This window comes from Equus caballus, chromosome 17, assembly GCF_041296265.1.
Source record: "Equus caballus isolate H_3958 breed thoroughbred chromosome 17, TB-T2T, whole genome shotgun sequence".
NCBI lineage: Eukaryota > Metazoa > Chordata > Mammalia > Perissodactyla > Equidae > Equus > Equus caballus.
Genome location: NC_091700.1, coordinates 72,266,361 through 72,278,520, shown reverse-complemented (window position 1 = coordinate 72,278,520; position 12,160 = coordinate 72,266,361). Strand labels below are relative to the sequence as shown.

Below are 12,160 nucleotides of genomic sequence, written 5' to 3'. Positions count from 1 at the left end.
GTCTTCCTCTCTCTTTTTTTTCTTCTCCCCAAAGTCCCATACATAGTTGTGTATTTTAGTTGTAAGTCCTTCTAGTTCTATGTGAGTCACCACCACAGCATGGCTACTGACAGATGAGTGGTGTGGTTCCACACCAGGAAGCAAACCCAGGCTGCTGAAGTGGAGCACGCTGAACTTTGACCACTAGGCCATTAGGACTGGCTCTCTTTTTCTCTCTTTGAATCAGTGAAGAATCAATCATGACATGTTAGATTAGTTACTTATAGAGGTGTATTACAGCCGTTTGTTTCTCGATTTAACTTTCTCCTTTTCAATAGAAAAAAAAAAGACGAGATAAAGTAGACTTTAATTTTGTCCTTTATAACTAAGCTCTTTTATCCAAAGAAAACATCTGTATACATGTGTGAAGAATTTTGGAAGGTGCTTAGTTTGGATTATAAGCTGCACTTTAAAAACTTTGTCTGGACAATTTATTAACAAAATAACAAAGGTTACTTTCCATGCTCATGAACTAATCAGCTTGTTAACGTTTTTTTCATGTTCTGAGGTAATACAGCCTATAGTTCAGCAGCCCATTTTGCCTGTTGTGAAGCAGTCAGTCAAAGAGAGATTGGGTCCAGTACCTTCAAGTACTGTTGAACCAGCAGAAGCCCAGAGTGCCAGTTCAGACCTTCCTCAGGTAAATGCAAAGTCTTATCATTGCGCCTGTCACATAATAGGTTCTCAGTAAATTAATTTCCCTTGGCAATTTGAATTATAGTTAATTGTATATTTTTTATACAGAGAAATGATAGTCTATACATATTTGAACCCCACCTGTAAACTTTTTTTTACCATTACCGTAACATTTTCACAGTCTACTTTTCCTATACTATTTGAATCTTAAATTCTTCTCTCTAGTTAATACTTGTTTATGAGAAAGAGTTATCATTCATTTTGTCAAGGGGATATTTTCCAGCAAAACTGCCTGAAAAGTGAGGTTCAGTACCCTAATCTTGTTTTTCTCACCACCTTTCCTTAACTAGGATTCTGTTCCAGAGATAATTATGCAGTAGACTGAACTGAAAATTTTGGGGAGGGGAAGGCTTAAATCATCAGGTTTTAGCATACTTGATATTATAATATTTCAGGTTACTTGTGCAGCTCTCGCAGAACTTTGCCTCACTTATTCCTAACTCTCAGATTCTCCATATGTCGTCCCCCTCCCGCCCTCTTCCACACTTGTGTGGCAATTTCTTGTTTCTACAGTCTCTGAAACTCAGCTTTCCTTTGTCTCCAGATGTTTTAGCATTTGCTGTGTAAAATAAAGTTAGGATATAGTATCCTACTTAGCTAAGGGATGCCACCTTATTAAGATAGTCTTCTTAGATAATTCGTGAAGAGTAAGATACTGAGATTCTATAAAAACATGCAGAATGTAAAGTGGTTAATTACTAGTTACCAAAAAAAAAGTTCCCAATCCTGTTATCCCAAATCACACCAAGTACAATATATTTGTCTATAAAACTAACATACTTTAGGACAGAATGGCTTTTATTTTTAAACTCGAGAAGTAGGCACATATTTTAATTACTCAAATCTAATATTTAAAATGTTCAAACTTTCCACTTGTCAACATAGGATTCTTAAGAATTTAAGCTTCTGTTTCAGTGGAGGGGACTTTAGTAACCACCTGTTTCAAACCTCATATTTTACATCATAGTTTTTCATGATTGAGTAATATTGCACACTGTTTGTTTTTCCTTACACATTTTCTTTCTCTCTCTCTCTTTGAAAAAGACCCAAGTTTTTGTGATTAACATCAGTACACTTAGAGTCAGTATATGTTAGTAGATTCAGAATGTTCAGAATCCCAACAGTCTTATATATGTTTGGGGAAACACTGAATATGTCCGTTTTAATTTTTTTAGAATGTAACTAAGTTATCTGTGAAGGACAGGTTGGGTTTTGTATCAAAGCCATCTGTTTCAGCAACTGAAAAGGTAAGAAGAATAGCATGATGTGTTTGTCTTGGCTTCATAAATGTTCTCAGGTGGCATCTTAATTTTTTAATTTTTTCATAATTCCAAGCTCTTGCTTCTTAATAGTTTCTGTATCTCTTATTCCTACCTTTTTGCTTTCCATTTGCTGAAAAAGAAAAATATTTGCCTACCTTTTTTTACTTTTTGCATCAGCATTTTTAATACTTGCCTCTCACTGTATTTTTCCATGTGCTCCATTCTTGTTTTTTCTTTTTATTTACTATATTTTCTTTAGAGATATTGTTCTTTTTAATTTGAAAGCCCTGGTAGCCTAATACAAAAGGCCATGAATTAGGAGTTTTACCTCAGTTCAAGCTCTGGCTCTTCACTTACTAACTGCATGACATTGGGCAGTACTCTTAACCTTTCTGAACCTTTTCTTCATCAGTAAAATGGTGATGGTAATATTTGTCTTGCTTGTGGGGTTTTGTGAGGATTAAATAAAATCATTTCTTTGAAAGTGTATTGTAACCTGGAAAGGATGATGTAAATGTAAGTTTTTTATTTACTAATAACAGCTATTGTTTATAGCCTGACAATATATTTACTCATTTCATTTTTAAATGACGGGGTAAATGCTGATTAAATTAAGATCATTTATGGACCTGTCTTATAGTTCTGTAGATGTGTTATTTTTTGTCTGTTTAGGTATGAGTGATTGCCCTGATCTTTAGTCTTATTTGAGGTATGTGGAATCACAGAAATCAAAAGTAGATAATCTTTCTCATTTCTATGTCCTCACCTTAAAGAAAGGTAAGGCCCAAATAGTTTTATAATTGATCTGTACACTGTGAGTTACTGAGCTAGGACTGGAATCTGGGTCTCCTATTTCTAGCCCATGGGTCTTTCTGTTATGAAGATTACATAGGAAATTGACATCGTAGGTAAATAGATGATAAATGATATAGCTGAACTGCTCTTTTCACTGGTTCTTCAGTGTATTGTTTTCCTTATTTACTGGGTTAAACTTTGGCAGTTCTAGAAATTTGAATCTGAATCTCATTCTCGATATGAGATATTTCTTTTGGGCACTTCAGCATTACTTCAGGTGTAACATGCCTAAAATGATTCATTATTTCCCACATAAATTAGTTTCTTCTTCTAACCACCTCTGGATGTGATAACCAATATTTTTCAAGTTGTGCAATCTAAAAGCCTTAGAGTCACTTACTTGTGTTTGTAGTTCACTTCTCTTTCTGTACCACCTTCAGTTGCCTAGCCTCGGGATGCAGTGTCATAGCTGGCATCCTCCTCCTCTAGTTTATACTGCCACCATCCTACTCTCAGACTTATTTTAATATTAATTCCTTGCAAAAACTGTTATTTCCTCAGCAAAATAACTTTGCTTGATCTTATAGCTCATCATACTTCAGTTTTTCTGGATCTTTTACCTCTGCTTTAGTCCTTCCTTTCTGCTCATTGTCCCTTGCTCTTCTGCATCTCTTTTTTTTTTTGGTGGTGATTTTTCTGGAATGCCTCTCCCTCTGCCTAATTGAATTCTAGTCATTCTTTTAAAGATTGAAAATCACTCTGTCTCTATGAAGCCTTCAAATTTTTCCATATGATGCCCCCCTGCCTTTTCTCTGAATTTGTGTTGCGTGGTCTATGCTGCTGGTTTTAGCAGTATCTAAATATTTACTTTGATTAGGTTTATTTTCCTTGATAATAAGTAACTAAGGAATAAAAATGCAATATAAGATCTGATATACTTAACTATAGTCCTGAGCAGTTCTGGAGAGGTCTTTTAAAAACCTGATGATGTTTAGGATCTTTTTATGTCAGGATTTGAACTCTGAAATTGAAATGTACTAATTATAGTGTTTACAAGATTTTAGTATGTTTTGCTACTTTTTTCATTTTTTTTAGCATGTTTTGCGTAGCTTTAGAGATACAAATTTGGAATTGATAGTATAAATTTACTACTACAGTTACCACTAAGTGAATTTGTGAAAAATCACTAATGGTAGTGGGCTATTTATGAAAAAAAACTACTCTCTAAGTACTGTAAAGAATCTTTTAAGGAAAGAAATTATTTACAAGTATGTAACTTTAAGTCATCTTCAGTGACTTGTTTACAGAATATCATTTTATTTTTGCTTATTCTTTGTTGTTTCTGTTCTCCTACTCCATAGGGATTTTTGCTGCAGAATCCTTAGTGGTCAATGATTCAAAGAAGTCTTAGGGAGAATTAAAGAATGCTCCCCATGATTGAATATTATTTAAAAAATGTTTTTCTAATTGAAGGCAGAGGAAAACTCAAAACTAGTATCCACACAGTATCTTCTATCATTATTAAAGCAAATAAGTACACAAATGTAAAATTTTATCCCCTTCCTGTAAACAACACCCAGTAAATCCTTTAGTGATTCTTCTTTGTTCTAAGATTCTATTTTCATGAGAGGGCTGAGAGAGAGGAAACTTAAAACCTGATTGATACTGCTAAATATTAAGACATTGCAATAGCTATTGAATAGGTATTGTTTGAGTAATCAGTGAAATGATGTTTGAGTGCCTCTCAAGAGATAGAATTATGAATAAAGGTGGCATTTGTATATACCACCCTGGTTAGTTTTTTAAAAAAGACTGTCCAAAGTATCTTTCTAAAACCGTTGTAAATTCTAAGAAAGCAAGCTGATTAATTGGTTGAATATTTGGTGTTTGTATGTCATATTAGTTTTAGGTAGAGTCATGCTTTGCACAATGATGTTTCAGTTAGCTAAGGACCGCATATATGACAATGGTCCTGTAGGTTAGTACTGCATAGCCTAGGTATGTAGTAGGCTATACCATCTAGGTTTGTGTAAGTACACTCTACGATGTTTGCACAATGATGAAATCACCTAATGACAACGTTTTTCAGAACATAGCCCCATTGTTAAGCAACACATGACTGTATATCAAACTTATGATAAGGGGCTGGCTTGGTAGCATCCTGGTTAAGTTCAGTGCACTCTGCTTCAGCCACTCAGGTTCACAGTTTTGGATCCTGGACACGGATCTACACCACTCATCAAGCCATGCCTTGGTGGTGACCCACATACAAAATAGAGGAAAGATTGGCACAGGTGTGTTAGCTCAGGGCCAATCTTTCTCACCAGAAGAAAACAAAACACAACTTAGATATGGAATGCTACTCTTCCTTAGCAGTGTTTTTTTTTTGCAATCTAAAAATGTATCTTGGTCCCTTTGCGTGGTGATTAGTTAACATTGGTGCCGTGGAACTTTTAAAAGGGAAATTGTATGGTATAATTGAAGGAACATTGCATGTCATATAGAGATTTCAGCTGTTGATTTGGAAGCTGACGTTCTGTAAGATCCTGAGGAATTCTTATTTTCTCAGTTTCCTTAACGGTAAAATGCAGTCACTTAAGTAACACTTTGATTTTTAAATTTGTATTTTTTTTGCGTAATTTTGCTACTTTAAATATAAAGATTAAGGAAATTTATGATAATTTCCTTTCATAGTTATTATTGACTACTTTGGATTTTTTAATGTATTGGTCTCTGTCAGGATTATTACCTGGATTACTCAATCAGAATTATTACCAGGATTATTTTGCTTATAGAGGAGTATGATTTATATAAAATTATTTGCTATGCTGAAACAATCTTACTATGGGAACCAAGCTGTTGTAACAAAAATTGATTACAGACTGTACACATTTTTCTTTGCTGTGAAAATATTTCTCTGCAAGATCTTTAATCTTTCTCTTTTAAACTATTTAGTATTCTTGAAAGAAATGAAACTATTAATCCCTGAAGATATTTTATAAATTTAACTTTAAAGTAAAATCTGGTTCTTGCTGGAATTCCCATTTTGTTAGGTTTTGCTATAGAAAACACATCTGGGTGCTGCTTTAAGAGAATATCATAAATGATATTTTTTAAAAAGATTATCTTTTTATTAGATAAATGTATAGATACCAGATTTATTAAAAAGATAATTATTTATTTAATATAAAAATTGACCATAGAGTGAGTATATTAATAAGCTTCTTACACATAACTCCTCAGATACTGTCTTTTTATTGCATCTAGGCAGGGCACTTCTGTTTTAGAAACCTGTGAGAGCTAGCTTATTTTGAGTGTGGCTATGAAGCATCATAACTCTGTTTATTTTGTATTTGATTCCTACTTGGGCATTGGTTATTAAAAAATGATACTTGGATAACTTAATTTGTAACAATCTTCTTTTGTAGTAAGTAGTTTTTACAAAATACTTTTTCCTTCCATTCTTTTTCCATGAGAAAAATCTTTTTCTTTACAAGTACTAATAGTAGTTATAGCTGGTAATATTTTACATAGGAAATAAGATAAAGAGGTGTTAATGGATTGTAGCCTCTATCTTGTTAGGGAATTGGCTTTTGTCTTGGAAAGTTAGAAGTATTAGTGATGTACATTTTAGCAGCAAAGCATGTGATACTTTTCAACTCCTCTTATGAATTCATCATACCTTTGATAGCAAAACTCACAGGAATATTACAAGAAAGGAAAGTTACAAGCCAATGTCTCATGAATGTAGACACAAAAATTCTAAACAAAATATTAGCAAATGTCCAGTGACAAGAAAAAGCTAATTCATCCTGGCCAGGTAGCATTTATTCCAAAAATGCAAAGTTGAGTTAACATTTGAAAATCAGTTTAATTCATACAATAACAGAATAAAAGGGGAGGAGGGCTGGGAAAAACAGAAAATGCATATGATAAAATTCCTTAATTAGTCATATTAAATACTCTGCAAACTAGAAATAGAAAGAAACTTCCTTAATCTGACAAAGTATATCTGCAAAAAAAATCTTGAAGCTGACACACTCATTATTGAAATATTGAATGCTTTTCCTGAGATCAGGAATAACAAAGGATGTCTCCTCTCATCACTTCTTGTCAGAAGTGTAGGGCCTAACCAGTACAATAAGGCAAGAAAATGAAACAAATGTTATAAAGATTGGAAAGGAAGAAACAAAACTATATTTACTCACATATGGCATGATTATGTATGTAGAAAATCCAAAAGAATTCAAAAACAACTGCAATTAATAAGTGAATTCAGTAAAGTTGCTGGAAATAAGTGCCATATGTGAAAAAACAGCAACTGCAGAAACTTGTTGAAAAATAAAGAAGGTGTGGTTTGAAAGGCTACTGCCTATACTTTGATGGTGTTCTTGGAATTGTAGCATCTTTTCTGTTGGGTCTGCCACTTCCTTCTGTTGGTTTCATTTTTGACAGATTTTCTTCTCCTTTATCACAACTCTGTTCTCATCTTTTGAAAATACAGATGTCCCTTGCTATCCAGGCTCTTAACTGTGTAAGCTCTGGAACCAGATAAATTCAAATAGGGAGCAATATTTATAATCATACAGTTTATTGTTTCTAAGACATTTTATTTTCACATCTTAACGCCTCTGAAGTCATGGGCTACATCTTATAGTTGCTGGTGTTTATGGTTATAATTGGCAGCCTTTTTTTCTTTAGTTAGGGGTGTATGCTAGTGTTTCTTGTGGTCACTGATGTCTTAAGCTCAATGAAATATGTTAGCTGATGTTCTTTTTATACAGAAGGAAGTTCCTGGATAAAACAAGGAAGTGAGATGCTTCTAGGAATAAGGAAGTCTTCTGATTCTTGTCGGATACTGTCATTCACTTTGAACCCAACACTCCTTGGTCTATTATCAAATGTTAATAATACTTTGAAAAGGAATGTTCCTTACTGACTGAAATTGGAGAGATGCTGAATTAAACAATTACTGTCAATGGATTTCTTTACTTTGGGCCTTCTTAGAACTTTTATGATACTATACATTTTGAAACTAGAAAGATAGGATTATGATATTCATTGTTTCCAACTTAGTTGAGTATAGATATCTTTTTTGGGCACAACTTTTCAACTTGTTATGGAATCCTCATGGAAAATACAGTTTATGAAACACTCAAACTCTGTCTTTAGCAGATTATCTTGTGTTTTTCCCTTTATAAAGTTACAGTCTCATCTTTGTATAATCGTACAGTTTGGTATTGTTTGGTATAGTAAGGTAGCATGGAAAAAAATTTTCTCCAGAATTACAGAGAATTGTGACTGATAGACTAAAAACTGTCTATGCCCTGTTTTACTAAATGCATTTCATTATTTCCATTTCATTATTTGTTATTGATATCTGAGTATTAGTTTTCGTTATTGAAGAAAATTATCAAAGTTTGATGCACATCAAATATTGTAAAGAACCTTTATTTTCAAACATCAGTAGCACTCTGTGGAACCCGTATAAAGTATTCTAGGTTTTTATTTCATTTAGAAGCTAAAATATTCTTGAATAGTTTAGAATAGTGATGAATTGCCTAAACTTTGTGATGCTTCCTAATCTGATTTCATGATAGAAGATTAGAAAATAGTGTCCAAATTGCTACTTCTCTGATATACCTAGATATTTACATTTTAGGAGCTGAAAATAGGGCTCTTTTTCTCATTGATACTCTTCTGTTTGTGGAGTTCTTTTTAGTCTGTTAGGTCATGAACTCCTTTGAGAATTTGGAAACTATGTTTTTTCCTCTGGAAAGTTATGGTGTTCACACATGGTTTCCTATTTAGTTTTTGTAGCATTCATTGATCTCCCTGAAGGAATCCCTAGCCTCCTTTCTAAGAACCAGTAACCAACTACTCCATGGAACCTACAGCTTTGTGCTTTTGAAGGGTAAAAAGGCAGCCTGTATACTTTTATTTTCTTGAATTGACCCTTGTGTAGAAAAGGTGGTCCACTCTTGATCTATCATCATTTTATTTCAATTTAGTGCAAAAATGTTTATTGAGTATTTACTGTGTGTCCTAGCACTGTTCTACGTATTGAAGATACAACAATGAGCCAAGCAGAAAATCCCTACCCTCATGGAATGAATTTTTGGTTTTGTGAGGACATTAGACACTATCAAGTTGAACTTTCCAATTTTCTAGAGAAGCAAACTGTGAGGCCAAGAAAGGTGTCTGAACTTACCCGGAGTCTCATAATTAGTTGGTAGCAATGTTTAGGTACTGGAAGAGGCATAAAGTGGAGAAAAACAGTTTTTGTTTCCAGGCCCTAACAGTGTAGACAGAGAGAGAAACATAAATTAATATATCATCAGGTCATTTTTATTACATCTTTTAATAGCTGTAGGAATAAAATTTCATGGAAGGACCTGGGCAGAAGAAATAAATGATTAAGGCTTTATGGAGGTCTTGACTAGTTGTGCTGAACCTGAGCTGGGTTTAAGAGAATAAGGTCACTTAAAGTAGAAGGAGCAATGATAGAAAAGGAATGGAGAAAGAGAGCAATAAGGTTAATTTCAGAACTTTAAATTGCAGATGACCATGTTAAATTGCTTGAGGGACAGGTTTTCTCCTGTGCCATGCTCTTGTGTACAGTTTTTGCTTTAGTCACTAGGAATGCTAGTAAATGTATTCAGCAACTAATATTTTCTCAGTGATAGAGTAATAGCAGTGTTTTTTCTTGAAGTATTTATATGCTTTTTTGCTTTTTTTATTCCTATATGTATGTGATGTTAATTTAAAATTTTTTGTTTATAGCTTATCCTTCATTCATACCCTTTCAAATCACTAAATGTGATTTAGTTACTATATATACACACACACACACACACACACAGTACATTTAGTTCAATATATTGAATTTTGACACAAGTGCTTTAAAGTTGAGTTTTATAGAAAATAGGACTTAGAAAATGATGAATACTTGCTACATTGTTTAAGAAATTGATTTTATATTGGTAGGTGTTGTCTACATCTACTGGCCTAACAAAAACGGTGTATAATCCAGCTGCTTTGAAGGCTGCACAAAAAACTTTACTTGTTTCCACCTCTGCAGTTGATAATAATGAAGCACAGAAAAAAAAACAGGTAAGTACACCTAGTAGTGTACAAATTTTGCATGTCAGAAAGCTTTTCTGCGTGTATATGTCTTTTCAGTGCTTATCACAAAATAGAAAAGAAAAGTGTATGTTGGCAGCCACTAAACTTTCACTTTCCTTAGTGTAGCAATAAATATTAATTTTTTCTTGAAATGAAAGGTTCTCTTCATTGATATTTGAAACTTGCGTACATATTTAAGTTTTACATAGCAAAACTTTGCATTTAGTTTTTTGTTGCCGAGCTTCTGCAGTTACCACTGTTTCTCTTATCTTAAATAATTTTGTTTATCAGAAAAATAAACAGTAAAAATATTCTAATGATATTTTTGATTCCTTTCTCTAGGAGGCATTGAAACTTCAGCAGGATGTAAGGAAAAGGAAACAAGAAATTTTAGAGAAGCACATTGAAACACAGAAGGTAAAATATTAAAGTTAGATTTGGCAAAATACATTTTTAACTGTTATAGTTTTGAGTGAATTTAATCTTACACTATATAGATAGTCCTGAGAAACATTTATTCTAATTGATAATGATAAAACTGAAGTGTTTATCAATGATAATGTGTGTATCAGTCGATAATGTATTGGGGATGAAGAGCATACATTAAATGGTGGACTAGGAATAAGAGTAGTTTAAATGGAACTGTGGTTTTAGTTTAAATGGAACTGTGATTATCAACTTGAAATGAAAATAAGGCGTATTTATCTAGGTATGTTGCTGCACGGTATTTTGTTCAAAAGATAGTAAAATAGAACCATATTCTCAATGTTGAGATACATACCTATTTTAAGTTGGCTTGGGATCCTCTAGTACTCTGTTCTCCACTACAGTAGCTAAAAGCCACATCTGACAGTTGATTACTTGAAACGTGTCTAGTCCAAATTGAGATGTGCTGTAAGTGTAAAATATATACAAGATTTCGAAGACATAGTATGAAGAAAAAAAGTGAAATATCTCAATAGTTTTTGTTGAAATGTACCATTTTGGATATATTGGGTTAAATAGGATATATTATTAAATTAGTTTTACTGTTTCTTTTTTTATCTTTTTAATGTGGCTGCTAGAAAATTAAAAATTACTTGTGTGGCTTGCAATATTTCTTTTGTATGGTGTTGCTCTAGTTTATCACATTCAATCGGTGTCACTAATTGATTATGTCTGGTAATAAAGCTTATAACATCTTAAAATATTGAAAATACAGACACTTTTTACATTTTGGTTTAAAATGTAATGTCTTTTCTAATTTAAAGATACAGACAAATCACAATGCTTTACACCAAAAACTGAAACCGTCTTCACTCAGAGAAGCTATAATACTGTGTGGTGTCTTCCACCCCACATTACCTTGTTTATCTCCTTGTTTCCTCTCCATCTTGAGGATATCATTCCTAGGCTAGTCAATTAGCATTCCTTGTGACAAAGAAAGTAATTAAACATTCCGTTTTTCTAGTATCTCATTATATGAAGGGAACCATAACACTTTTCCTCTTTTTCTTTCTGAGATACACTACCTTTGAAATGGGCATACTAAGAGGCAGTAATATCAACAAATGAATTAGAAAGTAATAAAATTGTTGATAATATTTTAAATTGGTAACTTTTCAGAGATTGAATTGAATTTCTTATGGTTGTGTGCTCTGAACTTATGTTCTGAGACCTACGTAGTAATACAGTTCTTCACAAAGTAAACCAAAATTAAGACTTGGATTGAGATAGCATCACCAAATCTGTTATTCTGCTATGTTAGTGGTTGTAAGCCTTGTCGTGAATACATAAACTAAAGATAGCATTTATTTTTATATTTACTTTGCTGTGTTTGCTTTGTTAATAATAGTAAGAATAAATATATTTTTCTCTTTTTAAAAATTTGGCAGATGTTAATTTCAAAACTGGAGAAAAACAAAGCAATGAAGTCTGAAGATAAAGCAGAAATAATGAAAACTTTAGAGGTTTTGACAAAAAATATTACTAAGTTGAAAGATGAGGTCAAAGCTGTCTCTCCTGGACGCTGTCTTCCAAAAAGTATAAAAACCAAAACTCAGGTATTTTGATTTGTGTTATTATTCATGTTATTGCTTATTAAAAAAAAATTTAAAAACTACGTCTTTAAGATTCAGTTTTCTTTTTAGGTAATATCCTTTGCTCAGAATCCAACCGTTGTGTGCTGTCATTCTCTCCCTCCTTCATTAATTAATAAGTAAATAAACACAAACAAGCAGACTCTGCTAATCTTTTGAATCCTG

At 32.9% G+C, this 12,160-nt stretch overlaps 1 protein-coding gene across 46 annotated transcripts in view; it reads left to right on the top strand.

The window, feature by feature from the left end:
- RBM26 (RNA binding motif protein 26) overlaps nt 1-12,160 on the top strand; it is an 89,369-nt gene that overhangs the window by 46,250 nt on the left and 30,959 nt on the right. For 12 of the 46 annotated variants that reach the window (XR_011427464.1, XR_011427468.1, XR_011427460.1 and 9 more), the window contains exons 13-17: nt 548-679; nt 1,911-1,982; nt 9,780-9,905; nt 10,260-10,334; nt 11,792-11,959. Coding sequence is in view for 20 of the 46 variants with exons in the window: in XM_070239241.1 (XP_070095342.1) it covers nt 548-679; nt 1,911-1,982; nt 9,780-9,905; nt 10,260-10,334; nt 11,792-11,959 (573 nt within the window). In the remaining 26 variants the exon portion in view is untranslated. The remainder of the gene's footprint in view (nt 1-547; nt 680-1,910; nt 1,983-9,779; nt 9,906-10,259; nt 10,335-11,791; nt 11,960-12,160) is intronic. The other 34 variants (XR_011427466.1, XR_011427465.1, XR_011427461.1 and 31 more) reach the window with 6 other exon arrangements.